At 44.5% G+C, this 19233-nt stretch overlaps 1 protein-coding gene across 1 annotated transcript; it reads right to left on the reverse strand.

Moving 5' to 3' along the window:
- Positions 1 to 3281: 3281 nt before the first annotated feature.
- ECHDC3 (enoyl-CoA hydratase domain containing 3) lies at positions 3282 to 18761 on the reverse strand. The gene is made up of 5 exons (XM_038741369.1): positions 18598 to 18761; positions 13197 to 13318; positions 11733 to 11830; positions 8798 to 8998; positions 3282 to 3775 (listed from the first exon to the last, which is right to left on the reverse strand). Exons 1-5 carry the CDS (start codon positions 18759 to 18761, stop codon positions 3416 to 3418), a joined length of 945 nt encoding a protein of 314 aa, XP_038597297.1. The 3' UTR covers positions 3282 to 3415.
- Between the last annotated feature and the right edge of the window lie 472 nt (positions 18762 to 19233).

The following is a 19233-nucleotide window of genomic DNA, read 5'->3' on the forward strand; positions in this document are numbered from 1 at the left end:
TCCTGGGTTTAGCTTTAATCTTTCAGGTAGGAAATGAGAACGGGAAGACCAATTGAGATGTCATTGTTTAAGGGCCACAGAAACTTTGTAAAATCTCTCCTAAATGCCCTCCCACAACTGTAAGTGTTTTCAGATGGTTCGTTGGAACCATTAGAGAGACCTAAAATATTCTTCTGGTCTTTGTCTGCCTTCCGTGACATACTTTCCTTTCTTTCAAATCATTTGTCCTCCCCCAAAAGCTAACCCTTGTGATTATTTCACCAATAAGCTTTCTCTAATTGATAATAAAGAATAAAACCTGAAATCTATTTTCTAAAAAAATGACAGGAACATGATGCAAGAAAGATTAGCTATTCATTAAAGTCTGGCCATTTGTCTAAATTTGCCATTAGTGCTCCAAGGCAGCTGTCAGTGTATTAGGGGGAGTATTTAAACTGGGGATTATTGAAACGTTTTACGGCTACAGAGATGGATAGTTTCCACATAGACTCTCTCTTCTTTGCAAGAACCAGGCATGATATTGAGCAAAATAATGGTCAGAAAGAACATCACCGGGCTCCTAATGAGAAGCTGTTGACAGAAAAATTGCTCCAACATTCATCAAAAAACCAATAAATGTCTAGAAGGGGACCAGAGATGTAACAGCCCATAATTTCTTCTTGTGGGCCTTTGTAGGGGTGTTTCAGAACAGCATTCCTGCCCTTCCCTTCTCCTGAAAGCACAGGCATCTTCTCCCAGAAGTAGAAGCTACAGGACCCTCAATCCAGACTGCAGTTTACCTAGTCCTTGGAAAGATTTCAACTTGGTGGAAGGACGTGATGAGGGGAGAAAGCTTCTCGTTCTGTTCCCTAAATTGGTCAGCACACAGCTGGATAGCTCCTAGCTTGCTATGAAAGGCCCAGTGGAGTTATGTCAGACTTCAGTAAGAACCAAATGGTTTTTTGTTTTGTTTTGTTTTTTCATGGTTATTTGTTAAGGCTTACTAAGTTCCAAGCACTGTACTAAACACTGGGGGTAGCTAATCAGGTTGGACACAATCCATGTCCCACATGGGGTTCACCGTCTCAATCCCCCATTTTACAGATGAGGGAACTGAGGCACAGAGAAGTTAAGTGACTTGCCCAAGGTCACACAGTTGACAAGTGGCAGAGTCAGGATTAGAACTCAGGTCCTCCTGACTCCCAGGCCCATGCTCTATCTACTAGGTCACACTGCTTCTGAATTTTTTTCTAATACTCTGCTGTACTATGAATGTCCTTTATGTGCAAACAATCACGGTGCAAAAGCCAAAAAATCTAATCTTATTTCCTTCCATCTGCCCGTAACGGATTGGACATCCACTATTTAACCTATAATTTTATCTTGCAAGGTGCTTTTAGCAAAGTCAGCAGCAACTGCCCCACATAAATAAGCAGTTCCACAAGAATAAATTTATTTGTGAAGGTGATATTGTTGGGGGTGGGAGAGATTCATTTTAAGCTTCCCAAGGATAATAATAAATGAGGAAAAATTTATTTAAAACAGATTCATATCATCACATTGTTCTTTTTTAAATGAGAAGTGAATATCAACGATTACTGGATAAGGAGTTAACTCCTTCCCTGTCTTTGTGCTAAAAATAGTGCAGTTTCAATTCAATAATCATGCCAGTTAAAACCAGTCTGGGGGACCCACAGCCTGAAATAAATTGGGCCAAGTTTAAGAGGAAATTAAAGGGAGAATAACAATTGTATTAAAAATTTAAATTTGCTTTCAGCACTGGTGGTTGTAAACCGATCATTATTATTAGTGAAAAGGGACTAAGTTAGTCCCTTTCTTGTGTTGCGTTACCAGCTCTGCCACTAGCCTGCTTTGTGTTCTTGTCGGTCAGTCAGTCAATAGAATTTACTGAGCACTTACTATATGCAGAGCACTGTACTAAGAGCTTGGGAGAGTACTATATAGCGATATGACAGACACATTCCCTGCTGACAACGAGCATACAGTCTAAGGGGGAATACGAGGCTTTGTTTTTCCGAAACGAGGTCAATATGATTTACACAAAGTGGAATCTCTGACATTTGAGATGTTGCAAAAAAAAAAAAAAGCCAAAGGGGCGGGGAGAAAAAAAAAAGACAGGCACTGTTCCTGGCTAGTTTACCAGTTTAGGTATTCATCAGCTAGGAGAAGGGACAGGATGTGATTCTATTTCTTGACCAGTAACTCTTGTGGTTCAAAGCCAAGGTAAGCCAGACAGAATCAGAATCTTGGGCAAGTCATTCAACCCTTTTATACTTTCTTTCCCTCATATGTACAATGGGGATGATACCTTCTCTCCCCACCTTCTAGATGGTGGGTTCCACGTGGGACAAGGACCATGTCTGATCTGATAACTTTCTATCAGGCCTGGTGCAGAGCACATAATGTAGCAGTTATAGATAGTCTGTAAATTTGTTGTGGGCAGGGAATGTGCTTATTGTTGTACTGTACTCTCCCAAACCCTTAAGACAGTGCTCTGCACACAGTAAGCACTCAATCCAGTTGAATGAATAAATACAATTGAATTATTGTTTTCTGCCTCCACAAATTCTATGAGCTTTCCTACAGTGTACATAAGCATTTCCTTTTATTTTGTTATAGGCCTGTCACTAAGGGCCATCCCCAGGTCCTGGTGAGGCAGGATTCAGTGAATAATAAATAGTTCCATGTTTGCCATGAATACACCCTTTGTGGTTTTGTAGATGTCAATCATGGTCCTCTCAGCTTTTGCCTTTCCAGACTGGAATCCCCATCTTTTCAATTAACCTTGGTTTAAGGTTAAATTGCTCCACTTCCTATCCTTTTGGTTACCTTTCCCCGTTTCTTTTCCAGCTGTTATCAATCAATCAGTGGTATTTGTTGAGCACTGCACTAGGGGCTTGGGTAAGTACGATACAATAGAGTTGGCAGACACATTCCCTACCCACAAGGAGCTTACGGTCTGGATACGGGAGCCAGACCCAGGGTGTTTTTCTTAAACTATGGTGACCAGGACATCACACAAGACTCCAAGTGTGAACAAACCACAGTGACCAAACCATTTTTTTCACTTGATTTTTAACACCCTTCTTGGCGTCAGTGAGCATTTTGTGGGTCTTTCTGAATGCTGTGGCCCACCGACTCAATAAATAGCCAACAGTGATTTTCCCTCATTTTGAGCCTCATCCTTTCCCCGTGGTGCTGTTTCCTTTCATTTAATAATATCATAAATCATCTGAGCCGGGTCGAGTCCAAAGTTTTGTAAAAGCACACAGAACATTGTGTAGTCAATAACCAGACACTTCATTTTATTGTTTATCTGTAAGTCTCACTCCATTAACTTTTAGCCTTTCAGATTCAGAGGAAAATTGCAACCTCAGCTGGGGAGAGTGGGCAGGGGGAAAACTTCCTCCTTTATTCAGAAGCCCTTTGGATTAGCCGACGGGCTTCCCGGGTCTCTAGCCCAGGAATGGGACCACACGGGCTTGCGCTTCTGGATGAAAGCTTGGATCCCTTCCTTGCCATCCTGCATGCCCAGGTTGTCCACCATAGCCCGGGAGGTCAGGCGGTAGGCCGTCCCCAGGTCCTCAGCCATTTGCCTGTAGAAGATGGCCTTGCCCAGGGCCACCACAGAGCGACTCGATGCGCAGATCTTAAGGGCGATTCTCATGGTCTCTTCCTCCAACTCTTCTTCTGGGACCACCTTGCTGAGCAATCCATGCAGCAAGGCATCCTGGGCGGAGATTGGCTCTCCGGTGAACAGCATCTCTAAGGCCACCTGAGGGGAGGAAAGAGCTGGGCTATTAAATAGGGCACTTTCTTTGGTACTACCTTAATCTCTTAGCTTTCCCGTGGACTTTGCTGGGGAGGTTCATAGGTAGACGGACCCACAGCTTCTGCTGTGAGAGAGGCCCCTGTTCTCCCACAACACTGCATCACTGGGATGGCTTATAGGTCTACTGATAAAAAGGCGAGCCCACATGTGCTCAGGAGACACATACTGGAAGAGAACTAGCAAGGCTGGGCAGGAATTGGCAGCCTGTTGGGAAGCAATGTGGCCTGGTGGATACAGCATGTGCCTGGAAGTTAGAAGGACCTGGATTTTAATCCCGGCTCCGCCACTGGTGTGCTATGTTACCTTGGGCAGGTTACTTAACTTCTCCGTGCCTCAGTTCCCTCATCTTTAAAATGGGGATCAAGACTGTGAGCCCCATATGGAACTTGGAGTGAGTCCAACCTGATTAACTTTTATCTACCCCAGCGCTTAGTATAGTGCCAGGCACTTGAATACCATTAAAAAAGAAGACTGGTATTTTGAACCTACCAGGGCCTGGGGTTTAGGGTGAGTGAGTGAAGGAAGAGAGAATACCGTGGATTTGTAGTAAGCTTGTATTTTTTCCAAAGCACTTTCACAGCAATTATCTCACTTTGTCCTCATAAACATGGCTAAGGGATGAGGAAACTGAGCCCCAGATAGGTTAAAAGGCTTGCCTCAGGCGTCACAGCTGACCTGATCCTCAGATTTTGTGCTCTTTCCACTAGCCCTCGCAGAATTCCTGTGTTGGCTTTAGTGGTGGCCACTCCTTAACATCCTGAATGGCTGGGACAGTGAGGGCCTTTAACATTTCTTCAATAGTTTGGAATCTAAATCAACAGTTGTCTCATGGAGATCACTTGTCCCTGTTCAGCCTCCCTCATTCTGTCAGAATTTGGGATCAGTGCTTACCACTTTGGGCCCCCAGAAACAGCATGACCTAGTGGATAGAGAATGGGCCAGGGCGTCAGAAGACCTAGGTTTGAATCCCGGTTCTGCCAATTGCTTGCTGTGTGACCTTGGGCAAGCCACTTAACTTCTCTGTGCCTCAGTTTCCTCGCATGTAAAATGTGGATTCAATACCTGTTCTCCTTCCTACTTAGACTGTGAGCCTCATCTGGGACAGGGGCTGTATCCCACCTGATTATCATGTATCTACTCCAGTGCTTAGAACAGTTCTTGACACTTAATAAATGCTTAACAAATACTATATTAATGATAAGGATAGCATTATGATTTTGCAGTCCCAACTGGAGTGTTGTTAGATTGATAAATTTCAAAGCACAAAATATCATTCCCTTTAAAATTTGAAAGCCTCCCACATGATATATGAGAAATGGTGGAAATGATACCAAAAACTCTGGGGAGGGTAGGTAGACTTAAAATTCCAAACACACCCTCATTTTAAGGCTGTTTCCATCTGACCAGGGAAGGCACTTATTCCCATCCGGCAGGTATTTGGAATGTGGCATCATGATTTTTCCTTAGGCACTAATTCCTTTTATTGCTTGTCGTCTTTCTTACCCTTGGCTTTCCAACTCCTTTATGTGTCTGTTCTCTCCCCTGGGCCTCTTTGTCTGTGTTCTCCCCCTTTATAACTTCCATTACAGATTTATAAAAATTCCCCTACCTGGCATATTCTGGCACTACAGCTACAAGGATCCCAGATGCCACAAGTTGTTCTCGGCAAGAGGCCTTTGAGAGCTGCGATGTGATACAGCAGACTGAGCACAGGACGGGGACTGAGCTACATTCCTAGCTTTGCCCCTTCGTCTCCAAAAGACTCTCAAGTATTGTCACTTGGCTTTCCATTCTCTTCATGGGGAAAACAGATAAGAGGGATTACAGCTCTGGGTCACTGAAAGGCTTAGCTAATGAATGAGTGCAAAACATGTTACCCTCATACAATACAGTGGAATGGTAAAATAGGATGTTTTGGAAAGACACAGCTTGGGGAGATCCTTTTGAATAGCTCATTGTGGGCAGGGAATGTGTTGACCAACTCAGTTGTACTGTATTCTCCCAAGAGCTTAGTATAGTGATTGAAAATATTATCAAAATTCTTATTGATTGAAAAATACTCTTTGCTTAGGTGAAACATTACAGCAGATAAGGAAGATAGAGTGGCTGTTAGCTGACACTGAGCACAGGAGGGATTACCATTGATTCTTCCTAGACTGGACAGTCCTGGACAGTATGGTGGGCTCAGAATTACAGGTTTTAATTCAGTAAAACCCAGTTCCTCCTATGGCAAACTGCTTATTCTTATTTTAGGGATGGGAGAATCTGAGAAGGTACACAGTCCCTCTCACATGCTGCTGTGAAACCATTTTTGATGAAGAAAAACCTGGTTTAAGACTAGAATTTCCATCACAGCTGTCCTGCTTCAACTGGATTTGGAAGTAACAGTATCTAATCCCGGGAGGCTTTGGTTCCTGGTTCTGGGGCTGGAACACTACAGCTGACAAGCTTTTCCTTTTTGAGCAGCAGAGGGCACTGGATATTCACTCAAACGACCCAAACTACAACAAAGGCAGGAATATTTTTTTAAATCCCATTCAGGAATGGCTTTTCCTTCTGGAAGAGATTTTTGGATTGTATTGTCCTCCGACTCACCAAGTTTTTTGGTATGTGTCTGTCTGTGTATGTGTTTGGATGAGAAATGAACACATTTATTTTACTTGTCTGTGTTTGCTGAATCCATTTCTCTCTAAATCCATCTCTGGGGTTGGGTTGTTTTGCTACGAACAACCTGTCCGGACACAGGTCAAAGATCTACTGTGCAAATATTATTTTCCCCCTGCTGTGTTTCCTGTTATCTCTGCTTTGATTTTTTTTTTCTCATTAGCCTTTACCAAGCCCCATTACCTAAAATTAGTTTTTCTATTCCACCCTGAGTAAAAAGCAATACTAAATGAACCTGATGCAATTCAAGATTAACAAAGTCAATTTACATTAACTGTCTAGACTGTCAGTTAGGGAAAAGCAACTCCCTAGGCTCAAGAGAAGACGGTAGCCAAATCCAGTGACATGGGGCTTTTAGGGAATCCGAATTAATGAACCCAGATTGGAATTTGGCCAAGACATTATAACTAATTCCCCTCTCCCCACAACTCCATTCTGAGTGTGTCCTTGACAAGGTCATTTATTTGAGTGTAAGCTACTTTGATTTCAACATTGTTCTTTTCCCTTAATCCCCACCCTCTCATCACATGATAGCCCAAGGGGTTACATCTCAGAAGGCTTCACTCCTTTAGTGTCAGCTTGTCAGCGTGGCTCAGTGGAAAGAGCACAGGCTTTGGGGTCTGAGGTCATTGGTTCAAATCCTGCCTCCGCCAATTGTCAGCTTTGTGACTTTGGGCAAGTCACTTAACTTCTCTGGGCCTCAGTTACCTCATCTGTAAAATGGGGATTAAGACTGTGAGCCCCCCGTGGGACAACCTGATCACCCTGTAACCTCCCCAGCGCTTAGAACAGTGCTTTGCACATAGTAAGCACTTAATAAATGCCATTATTATTATTTATTGTTCACTGTGCACTGATATTGTCTATCTTGCCACTGACCTCTTTCTCACATCCTCCCTCTGGCGTGGGACACTGTCTCCCTCCATATACACCGGACCACCACTCTTCCCATCTTCAAGACATTATTATTATTATTGTTGTTAACAATAATAATAATAATGATAATAACTGTGGTATTTGTTAAGTGCTTACTATGTGCCTGGCACTGTACTAAGCGCTGGAGTGGATACATGCCAATTGGGTTGGATGCAGTCCCTGTCCCATGTGGGGCTCCCAGTACAGATGAGGGAACAGAGGCCCAGAAAAGTGAAGTGATTTGCCCAAGGCCACACAGTAGAGAAGTGGCAGAGCCGGAATTAGAACCCATGACCTTCTTACTCCCAGGTCCGTGCTCTATTCATTATGCCATACTGCTTCTCTTTTAATATTAAGGTCACATCCCCAAGGGGCCTTCCCTGATTAAGTCCTCTTTTCCCCAACTCTCTCTCCCACCTGCTTCATTTATACATTTGGATATGAACCCTTTGGACTCTGGATATTCACCCCCGACCCTCAACCCCACAGAACTTGCGTACATATATGTAAATTATTTATTTATATTTATGTCTGTCTTCCCCTCTCAACTGTAAGCTCATCGTGGGGAGGGAACATGTCTACCAACTGTGTTATTTTACACTCTCCCAAGTGCTCAGAACAGTGCTCTGCACTCAGTAAGTACTTAATAAGTACTATTGATTGATTGACCAATTGGGAGGCCAGTGAGGAGGCTTAAACAGTAGTCTAGCTATTACATGACAAGATTTTGAACCTGTTTTTCTGGGGGGGCTTTAAATGGTATTTGTTAAGTGCTTACTATGTGTAATACATTGCACTAAGCACTGGAGTAGATACAAGCCCATCAGGGTGGATGCTAACCATGTCCCATATGGGGCTCACAGTTTTCATCCCTGTATTACAGATGAGGTAACTGAGGCACAGCAAAGTTAAATAACTTGCCCAAGGTCACACAGCAGACAAGTGGTAGAGCTGGGATTAGAACCCAGGTCCTTCTGACTCCCAGGCCTGTGCTCTAGCCACTGGACCAAGCTGTTGTTCTTATCAGCTTGGTGCTTGAAACTCCATCCCTCTTCAATTCCCTCAGATATAGTTCTCCTCACCATTAAAGCCCTCCTAAAATTTCTTCTTCTCGGGAAACTTTCCCCAATTGACTCCAACATCTCAACTTGCTTTGGCCCAGCTGCCACCTTTAACACCTAAGTATTTTATCCTTAACCTTTCTGTCTGAAGGTATATTCAATTAGGTATTCAGCCACCTCATCCCAACACACTTGTACTACCATCTGTTATATCATTTTCCTTCCTCCTTCTCCCACTCTTGCCAAATAATTTTGATCTGCTGGCCTCCCCACCATTAGACTGTAAGCCCCTAGGGGATGGGGGGGAATAGGGGTTCCTTTTTACCTTCTTGGGCACTGCCCTCCCCAGGGCCACTGCAGGAGTGGAGCAAAACAGCCCAATGTTCACCCCAGGAGTCGCGAAGCGGGATTTTTCACTCGCCACCGCAATGTCACAACTCGCAACCAGCTGACAACCTGCAGCGGTGGCTAAGCCATTCACCTTGGCAATGACTGGGACCGGGTGATTCTGGATGATTTTCATGACCTGCAGAGGTCCAAGCACAGACAATGACTTCCACTAAGAGTCAGGTAAAGCAAATGCCATCGTTGAACAAAATCAAAGAACTGGGGATGATTTATTTCAAAAAGACCATGTTGCAAGTGATTATTTCCCTGACTCCTCCATGAAGTGGACAGGTTCCTTTGTCACCTCCAAAGCCCAGACTCACATTCCACACCAACATAGGCTGTAATGCACATGGCGATTCACAGGGGGGTGAATGTATAAGCTCAATTTCTGCCTACCTTTCCAAGTAGCCCACCTGTTCCATTTCTGTTTAAAGTACATAGCCGGTACACCTTTGAAAAATGGACGAGTCAAAAGTTTGGCACCAAATGAGTAATTGCATATAAAGCTATTTCTTCATATGTCTAAGGTCAATCTTCACTGACTGATGACAGTCTTGAAAACGGAATTATCTATTTGAACACTGATCCATGGGACAAAGACTTTGTGCCAGGGTATTACCAGGTAAGACTGCCCAAATTGTTTTTTCAGCTCTTAGAAGCACTCAGTTTGTCTCCCCTATCATCTTTCTCCTCAGATGTCAAAAACATGTTGCTGCTTTGGCAACCATATGGGACAATGTTGCTGCTTTCCAGGAGACACAGAGATTGAAAGTTGACCAAATCTAAGTTTCTCATTTTCTTGTCTAGGTGGGATCCCTAGGAAACCAATCTTTGTTATTTACCAGAGCTTATCTCAAGGCACTACTTTTTTGTAACCAGATCTCTTAAGTTATGAAATGTCTGCCTGTGACTTTTTAGAAAATGAATACCTCAAAACTTCCTTCATTAAAGCTGGGGGAAGAAAAAGAAGCAATGCAAATGCTTCTGTTTGATTCCTCCTCCAGACTGTAAGTCCACTGTGGGGTGGGAATGTGTCTATTATATTGTTGTGCTGTACTCTTCCAATCGCTTAGTAAAGTGCTCTGCACAAAGGGCAGGCATTTCAAAATTTGTTGATATTCAGCTAACAACCTGAATAACCCATATTCATTATTTATTTATATTAATGTCTGTCTCCCCCTCTAGACTGAAAGCTCTTCGTGGGCAGAGAACGTGTCTACCAGTCTTGTAAACACTGTACCGCTGATTGATTGGAGTCGACCCAATCCTAAGAGCCCACATTTTCCCACTGATTTTCTCCTGATTTCAATGAGAGTATAATAAGCCTTGATAAATAGCTGGGAAAAAATAGCAACGTAAAAATGCAGGCACTTTCTCGATTTTTACATTCGTGAATCAAATCTGATTATGCATGAACTCAACAATGTCACGCCTCGCTCATTCTGTTCCAGTCTTCCTGTTTATTACAACTGGAAATTGAAATTAACTGCAAGTTTATGGTGTCAGTAGCCATCCAACATAGCTTGATTTCCTTTAGAATAGCATTAAAGTCATTAATACATTTCAGCCCCCATTCTATTGCAAAAGGTTTAGGTTTACGGTTATAAACTGGCTCTTTGCTTAGTTTTTCAACCAGTTATGAGACTATGAACACGATCTGAGGGGATTGAATCACTTGAAGTTCGATTCCCTGATTTCCCTGATATCTAAATCTGGATTCTGGTTTATGTTCGGGGTACAGACAATGCTTTTTCGATGGTAAACATCTTAATATTTGATCCCTTTGTCATTCCCCCCACTCTTCCTCTTCCTGCCAGCTTGTTTACCCACCTTACAGTTTTTTAGTGCAATCACCAGAGTAGGCAGGGGAAGAAAGCTGGGGTGAAATTCAGATAAATTCACTGTGGAAGAGGCCTTACAATCTAGGAGAAAGCACATTGGCCTAGAAGTCAGAAAGCCTGGGTTCTAGTCACAGCTTTGCTAATGGCCATTTTGGCAAGGCTCACCTATAAGCAGGATGCTTTATTTTCTGGGACTCAATTTTTTCATAGGTAAATTGGGGTCAGTAACATCCACCGCTCCCAGAGACCCTGGGAGGATAAATGAGGAAGTGGGTGAGATGGAGTGGAACGTGTCTACCACTCTGTTGTACTGTACTCTTCCAAGTGCTTAGTACAATATCCTGCACACAGCAAAGCACTCAATACATATCACTGATTAATTGATTGGAGGTTTTTTGAGTGAAAGGTGCTAAGAAATCAAAGGACAACGGTTTTTGCAAAAGTCGGTCAGGAAAGGGGATGTAGTCTTTGGGATTTAGCACTAGATTTAATTCTGGTGTTATACAAAGTCAAGGTATGGCAATTAATCTCATGATTACCCTTCCCAACCACAGATTTGCTTATCTACGATTTACAGTTAACCTCAACAGTGGAGGAGGGGCAGTTACCAAAAGGAAGGAAGCGCAGCCCACTGTCCTCCGGTGGGTAATATACATGACTCTGGCACTCATCTCTGACAAGCTGTTCTGTATGGTACTAATGGCATATAAAGTTTCCAGAGGTTCTGGCTGAAAGGTCTGATGGATAGAATGTGGCCCAGGAGCTAAAAGGCCCAGCTGCACCTCTAATTTACTAGATAGTCTCCTCCAAATCATTTAACCGCTCTGCGCCTTGATTTCCTAGCCCATAAAATAAAGAACCCCACCTCTGTCCTCTTCTGACCTCTGAGTTGTGAGGGAAAGGAACTGCCTGCGTTGTGCTCTGAACAATATGGGAGAAAGATACTTAGGTGAAATAATTTATCAAAGAAAATTAGACAGATGTTATGCCTTTTCTAGACTTGCCGTGCAGGGTATTTGACGGCCTTACCTCAGAACAGGTCTGAAATACTTCCTTGTGGTAATCTTGGCCTTGCTCATCTGTAAACTCCTTTAAATCATGCCCAGAAGAAAACACAGGCCCCTCAGCTGCATCCATGTCCAAGAGAAGAAGAAAAAGAAATGAAAATGGCTCACTTAGGAAGTTCATTCAATTTTTGACCCTCTTGGCTCTGGCAACTCAAAATACAGTCCCTAGACTTTTCAAAGGCCATTTGATTTAGCACTGACTGACAGAGAGGGCAGTCTGGCTGCCTAGAAGGCAGAAAGTCCCAAGCTGGGCAAACAATGAAAGCGTCTGTGTTCTTCTGAATTTCCTTGCCTCATCAGGCCTGGAGTCAGGAGGTGGTTAAAGTGGGGAGACACATTAAGAGTAGCAAAAGGAGAAGACTACCACATCACTCAACAGAGCATGCACGATCATTTCTGTTGTTAGAAGTAGTAACAGCAGTAACAGCCGACCTCTTGCCCATGTCCTGCCTCTGGCCTGGAATGTCCTCCCTCTTCATATCCAACAGTTACTTGCCCCATCTTCGGAGCACATCTCCTCCAAAAGGCCTTCCCTGACTAAGCCCTCTTTTCCTCTTTTCCCATTCCCTTCTCCTCCACCCTGATTTGCTCCCATTATTCTCCCCTCTTTCTCAGCCTCACAGCACTTATATATATCTCTGTAATTCATCTATATTAATATCTGTCTTTCCCTGTAGACTGTGAGCTTGTTTTGGGCAGGGACTGGGTCTACCCCATCTGTTGTACTGTACTCTCCCAAGTGCGCATAGTAAGCACACAATAAATATGACTGATGGATATTATTAAGCACTCAATAAATATAACTGATTGATTGACTCCATCTTTGATTTGAGAAGCAGTGTGGCTCAGTGGAACGAGCACAGGCTCAGGAGTCAGAGGTCGTGGGTTCTAATTCTGACCCCGCCACTTGTCAGCTGTGTGACTTTGGGCAAGTCACTTAACTTCTCTGTGCCTAAGTTGCCTCATCTGTAAAATGGGGACTAAGACTGTGAGCTCTACATGGACAAGCTGATTACCTTGTATCTAACCCAGCACTTAGAACATAGTAAGCGCTTAACAAATACCATTATTATTTTATTAGGGAAGCAGCATGGCCTAGTGGAAAGACCAAGCATGGGCCTGAGAATCAGATGACCTGGGCTGTAATCACAGCTCTGCCACTTACCTGCTGTGTGACTTAGGGCAACTCACCTTCTGATGCCCAGGCCTGTGCTCTATTCCACTAAGCCATACCACTTTTTAGGTTGTGGATTCCCTCTCCCCAACTCCTGCAATAGCCTCAGTAAATGGGAGGGGAAAACAAGTCAATCCACAGAGCTGAGAAACCTTTTCTGGGATTTGTAAGAACACTGAGTATTACTGAGTAGAGTATTACGTCTCAAAAGAGAAAGAAAAAAAGAGATATTTCCTAATGTCAAGAAAATACCTGAAATGATAATGACTCTCAGATCTTTGCTTTCAGCTTCATGGAGAATATCATTCCGCAGAGAGTTCAGCATCGAAAGTGACAACGCGTTCCTTTTCTTGGGATTATTCAAGGTAATGTTCCTGTGAAGTTTATCGTATAATTACTGGGTCAGGCACCTGTCAGAACAAGTTAGAACCCCTGCCATTTCCTTTCCAGCTTTTGCCTTCTAGAATTGAATGAAAATGGTGCTGGTTCATGTCATTTTGTAACTACTTCCCCATTTCTGGAGTCACGGCGCTACTGAAAACACAGAAAAGAATTTCCAAAAGATGATTTTTAGTTTCTGTTTGTTTCTTCCTTCCTTTATCTTAGAGTTCTTAGAGCCTGCTGTCAAAAACACCATTGTCAACTCCTTGCAAAGCTGAATCATAGTAATTCTCACATCACCTCCCTCCTGTTTAAAAGACCTGCATATCTGAATGTTTGTGATTCCATCATCATCATCACCTGTGGTATTTATTGAGTGCTGACTTTGTGCACAGCATCGTACTAAGTGCTTGGGAGAGTACAAAAGAACAGAGTTGGGAGATGTGTTCTCTGCCCACAACAAGCTCACAGTGGGGGAGAAAGACATTAAAATAATCTATAACATAAAATTTATAGACGTGAACATAATAAGTGCTGTGGGGTTGAAGGTGGGGTGAATATCAAATGCCCAAAAATATTTGAACCAAAGAGAACCTAGCTCATTTCTTTCATCTGTGGTTGAGATAAGGTTATGAGAAAGGTCATTTTGGAAATCCCCCAAACCTTCCTTCCCATTAGCCACTCTGAGGGAAAGCAAAACACAGCTATGTGTCATCTCTCAAGGCATTTTCTTACTATGTGATGGAATAATTCAGGCTGTCAGATTTGTTGATAGTATTAGAGCAAAAAGGCCGAATGTATATGAGGAAAAACTAGCACCTAAGGAAAAGTTGAATGTTCACTGTTTTAATCAATCAACAGTGTTTACTGAGCACTTACTACGTGCAGAGCACTTTACAACAGAACTATCACACATGTTTCCTGCATACTGATTTAAGTAACCCCTGCAGTGAGCCTGGTGGTTTTGTATAAAAATATCATATTAACACCCTTTTAAAAGAGAAAATAGAAATTGGGCTTGATAAGGGAATCACAAAGTCACTTATTTGATGTCAGCCTCCTGTCACTCCCCATTTTGATTCTTTTTCTGCATTTTCCTTTCTTGGATGGATTTACTATCCCTCACTCAAAGGCGATGCAATTTGTAGCCTCAATAACCAACACCTTGTGAAATGGTTTTCCAAGAGTCACCATGGTGGCTGCATTCATTTCGATGCTCCCTGAATAATAATGACCTATGGGCAATTCCCAGATGTCATTTCCAGTTTGTGGTCCTCTTCAAATGGGTATCATATTTATTATCCATTGTGCCATGAACATTTTCTCCTACACGTACCCATTTACTGCATTTGTTCCACACTGGCTTCTTGAAGGTAAAGGATAATATTCTTTTTCCAAAAAAGTAAATACTCGTTTTACCTTATGTTTATGGAATTTGTTAAGTGCTTACTACGTGCCAGGCACTGTACTAAGCACTGAGGCAGATACAAGCTGATCGGGTTGGGCACAGTCCATCATGCCCCATATAGGGCTCAAAGGCTTAATTCTCATTTTACTGATGAGTTAACTGAGGCACAGAGAAGTTAAGTGATTTGCCCAAAGTCACATAGCAGGGAAATGGCAGAACAGGAATTAGAACCTGACGCCCAGGCCTGTGCTCTATCAATCAATCAATCAATCGTATTTATTGAGCGCTTACTGTGTGCAGAGCACTGTACTAAGCGCTTGGGAAGTACAAGCTGGCAACATACAGAGACAGTCCCTACCCAAGAGTGGGCTCACAGTCTAGAAGGGGGAGACAGAGAACAAACCCAAACATACTACCAAAATAAAATAAATAGAATACATAGGTACAAGTAAAATAAATAAATAAATAAATAAATAGAGAGTAATATCTATTTAGATATCTAGATATCTAGAGTATCAACTAAGCCACAGGGCTTCTCACTAAGCCACGTTGCTCCTCTAGTACGTTATCCCAAATAAAAAAGCTGCCATCCTATTAACTCTTTGGCTGCTGACTTCTCTGCTGCTGGGTTTTTTGACTGGCCAACATAACCTGGCACATTGGATTCTAAAGTCATGAAGGACAAGACTTCAAAACTTCTAATGGTGCATCACATCATTTACCCCAAAGTAGTGATTAAATGCTCTGGGTCTGCCGCAATCACTATTAACCTCAGAAGTTATGAACCTGTTTCAAAGTTCTGCAAAGAACAGAAAATCCCTGTTGGAGAAAAGGCATTTTGAGCTGATATACTTGCTCAGTGCATACCTCAAAGATGCTATTAGCTATCATCATCCTCATCATCAATGGCATTTACTGAACCCTGACTGTGTGCACTGCACTAAGCAGCTGGGAGAGTGCCATACATAGTAGAGTCGATCCCCAGTGCTACCGTCTCCAGGGCTCTGAAAGTCCCACTGGGGATTTTAAAAATGGTATCTGTTAAGCACTTACTATGGGAAGCATAGAAGAGAATTAGCGTGGCTTAGTGGAAAGACACGGGCTTGGGAGTCAGAGGTCATGGGTTCTAATCCCGGCTCCGCCACTTGTCAGCTGTGTGACTTTGGGCAAGTCACTTAACTTCTCTGACCCTCTGTTACCTCATCTGTAAAATGGGGATTAATAAGAATAATGGTATTTGTTAAACACTTACTATGTGCCAAGCACTGTTCTAAGCACTGGGATAGAAACAAAGTAATCAGGTTGTCCATGGGGCTCACACGTTAATGCCCATTTTACAGATTAGGTAACTGAGGCACAGAGAAGTTAAGTGACTTGCTCAAGGTCACACAGCAGACAAGTGGCAGAGCCGGGATTAGAACCCATGTCCTTGGACTCCCAAGACCGTGTTCTGTCCACTAAGCCATGCTGCTTCTCTGATTAAGACTGTGAGCCCCACGTGGGACAACCTGATAATCCCATTGCTTAGAACAGAGCTGGGCACATAGTAAGCGCCTAAACAAATTACATTATTATTGTTTAGGGTGCTGCATCGCTGTTACAAGCACCTCTCCCTCCCCCACGCTTCCTCGGGAGCTCCTTGGCACATAGTAAGAGCTTAACAATGACCATCATGATTATTTTTATTATTACTGTGTGCCAGGCACTGTTCTAAGCGCTGAGGTGGATCCAATATAACTGGGCTGGACATTGTCCCTGTCCCACCTGGGGCTCCAGATCTTATTCCCCGTTTTACAGATGAGGGCACTGAGGCCCAGAAACGGTCTGGGCATGTCACTCCCCTCCTTGGAAATCTCCAGTGGCTGCCTGTCAACCTACGAATCAAGCAAAAACTCCTCACTCGGCTTCAGGGCTGTCCATCACCTGGCCCCCTCGTACCTCACCTCCCTTCTCTCAATCAATCAATCAATCGTATTTATTGAGCGCTTACTGTGTGCAGAGCACTGTACTAAGCGCTTGGGAAGTACAAGTTGGCAACATATAGAGACGGTCCCTACCTTCTCTAGCCCAGCCCGCACCCTCCGCTCCTCTGCCACCGCTAACCTCCTCACTGGGTCTCATTCTCACCTGTCCTGCCATGGACCCCAGGCCCACGTCCTCCCCCTGGCCTGGAATTCATTCATTCATTCAATCGTATTTATTGAGCGCTTACTGTGTGCAGAGCACTGTACTAAGCGCTTGGGAAGTACAAGTTGGCAACATATGGAGACGGTCCCTACCCAACAATGGGCTCACAGTCTAGAAGGGGGACACCGACAACAAAACAAAACACGTGGACAGGTGGAATGCCCTCCCTCCACACATCTGCCAAGCTAGCTCTCTTCCTCCCTTCAAAGCCCTACTGAGAGCTCACCTCCTCCAGGAGGCCTTCCCAGACTGAGCCCCCTGTTGCCTCTCCTCCTCCCCATCCCCCCTGCCCTACCTCCTTCCCCTCCCCACAGCACTTGTATATATATTTGTAGAGATTTATTACTCTATTTTACTTGGACATATTTACTATTCTATTTACTTTGTTAATGATCAATCAATCAATTGTATTTATTGAGCGCTTACTGTGTGCAGAGCACTGTACTAAGCGCTTGGGAAGCACAAGTCGGCAACATATAGAGACAGTCCCTACCCAACAGTGGGCTCACAGTCGAGAAGGGGGAGACAGAGAACAAAACCAAACAGATTAACAAAATAAAATAACAGAATAGATGTGTCCAAGTAAAATAAATAGAGTAATAAATATGTACAAACATATATACATATATACTGGTGCTGTGGGGAAGGGAAGGAGGTAAGGTGGGGGGATGGAGGGGGGAGGAGGGAGAATATAGCTTTAATTCAATCAATCAATTGTATTTATTGAGCGCTGTGTGCAGAGCCCTGTACTAAGCGCTTGGGAAGTACAAGTCGGCAACATATAGAGACAGTCCCTACCCAACATCATCAATCATCAATCGTATTTATTGAGCGCTTACTGTGTGCAGAGCACTGTATTAAGCGCTTGGGAAGTACAAGTCGGCAACATAGAGAGACAGTCCCTACCCAGCAGTGGGCTCACAGTCTAGAAGGGGGAGACAGAGAACAAAACCAGACATATTAACAAAATAAAATAAATAGAATAGATATGTACAAGTAAAAGAAATAGAGTAATAAATATGTACAAACATATATACACATATACAGGTGCTGTGGGGAAGGGAAGGAGGTAAGGCGGGGGGATGGAGAGGGGGAGGAGGGAGAATATAGCTTTAATTCTATTTGTTCTGCGTTTTTTGACACCTGTCTACATGTTTTGTTTCGTTTTGTTGTCTGTCTCCCCCTTGTAGACTGTGTGCCCGTTGTTGGGTAGGGACCGTCTCTAGATGTTACCAACTTGTACTTCCCAAGCGCTTAGTACAGTGCTCTGCCCACAGTAAGCGCTCAATAAATACGATTGATTGATTGATTGATTGATTCCCAAGCGCTTAGTGCACACAGTAAGCGCTCCGTAAATAGGAATGACTTTTAGACTGTGAGCCCACCGTTGGGTAGGGACTGTCTCTATATGTTGCCAATTTGTACTTCCCAAGCGCTTAGTACAGTGCTCTGCCCACAGTAAGCGCTCAATAAATACGATTGATTGATTGATTGATTGATTGAATGAAAAGGGACGTGACTGGGCCAAGGTCACCCGGCAGTCACGTGGTGTGGGCGGCCCCAGAACCCGCGGCCTGGCGAGCGGCAGGCCCGGGCTCTGGCCATTAGGTGGCGCTGTTTCCCGGTCGGCCGCTCCGGGCCCGGGCGCGCCCGCGCATGCGCACGCAGCCCGCTGACCTGATGCCGTCCCGTTGCCGGACGCTGGTCGGCCGGACGGGCCCCGACGAGCCCCCGAGGCGGCGGCGGCAGCAGGCGGAGGCCGGCGCAGGCGCAGTCCGAGGCCCCGGCCGCAGCCCGAGCCCCGACACCGCCCCGCGCCCTAGCAACCGCAGCGCGGCCATGGTCCCCCGGGCGCCGGCGGGCGGGGCTCGGCTCCCCGCTGCCGCCTGGCGGACACCCCCGTCCCTGCACCGCGGCCTTGGCCGGCGGGCGGGGCTTAGCTGCCCCTTTCACACTGTGAGCCCACTGTTGGGTCGGGACTGTCTCTATGTGTTGCCAACTTGTACTTCCCAAGCGCTTAGTACAGTGCTCTGCACACAGTAAGCGCTCAATAAATACGATGGATTGATTGATTAGCTCGATACTGCCCCCTGGCGGGCGGCCGTGGCCACCAGACGCCGGCGGGCGGGGCTCGGCTCCCCGCTGCCCCCTGGCGGACGCCCCCGTCTCTGCACCGCGGCCTTGGCCGGCGGGCGGGGCTTAGCTGCCCCTTTCACACTGTGAGCCCACTGTTGGGTCGGGACCGTCTCTATGTGTTGCCAACTTGTACTTCCCAAGCGCTTAGTACAGTGCTCTGCACACAGTAAGCGCTCA

This window comes from Tachyglossus aculeatus (genome assembly GCF_015852505.1).
Source record: "Tachyglossus aculeatus isolate mTacAcu1 chromosome 12 unlocalized genomic scaffold, mTacAcu1.pri SUPER_6_unloc_1, whole genome shotgun sequence".
Lineage (NCBI taxonomy): Eukaryota > Metazoa > Chordata > Mammalia > Monotremata > Tachyglossidae > Tachyglossus > Tachyglossus aculeatus.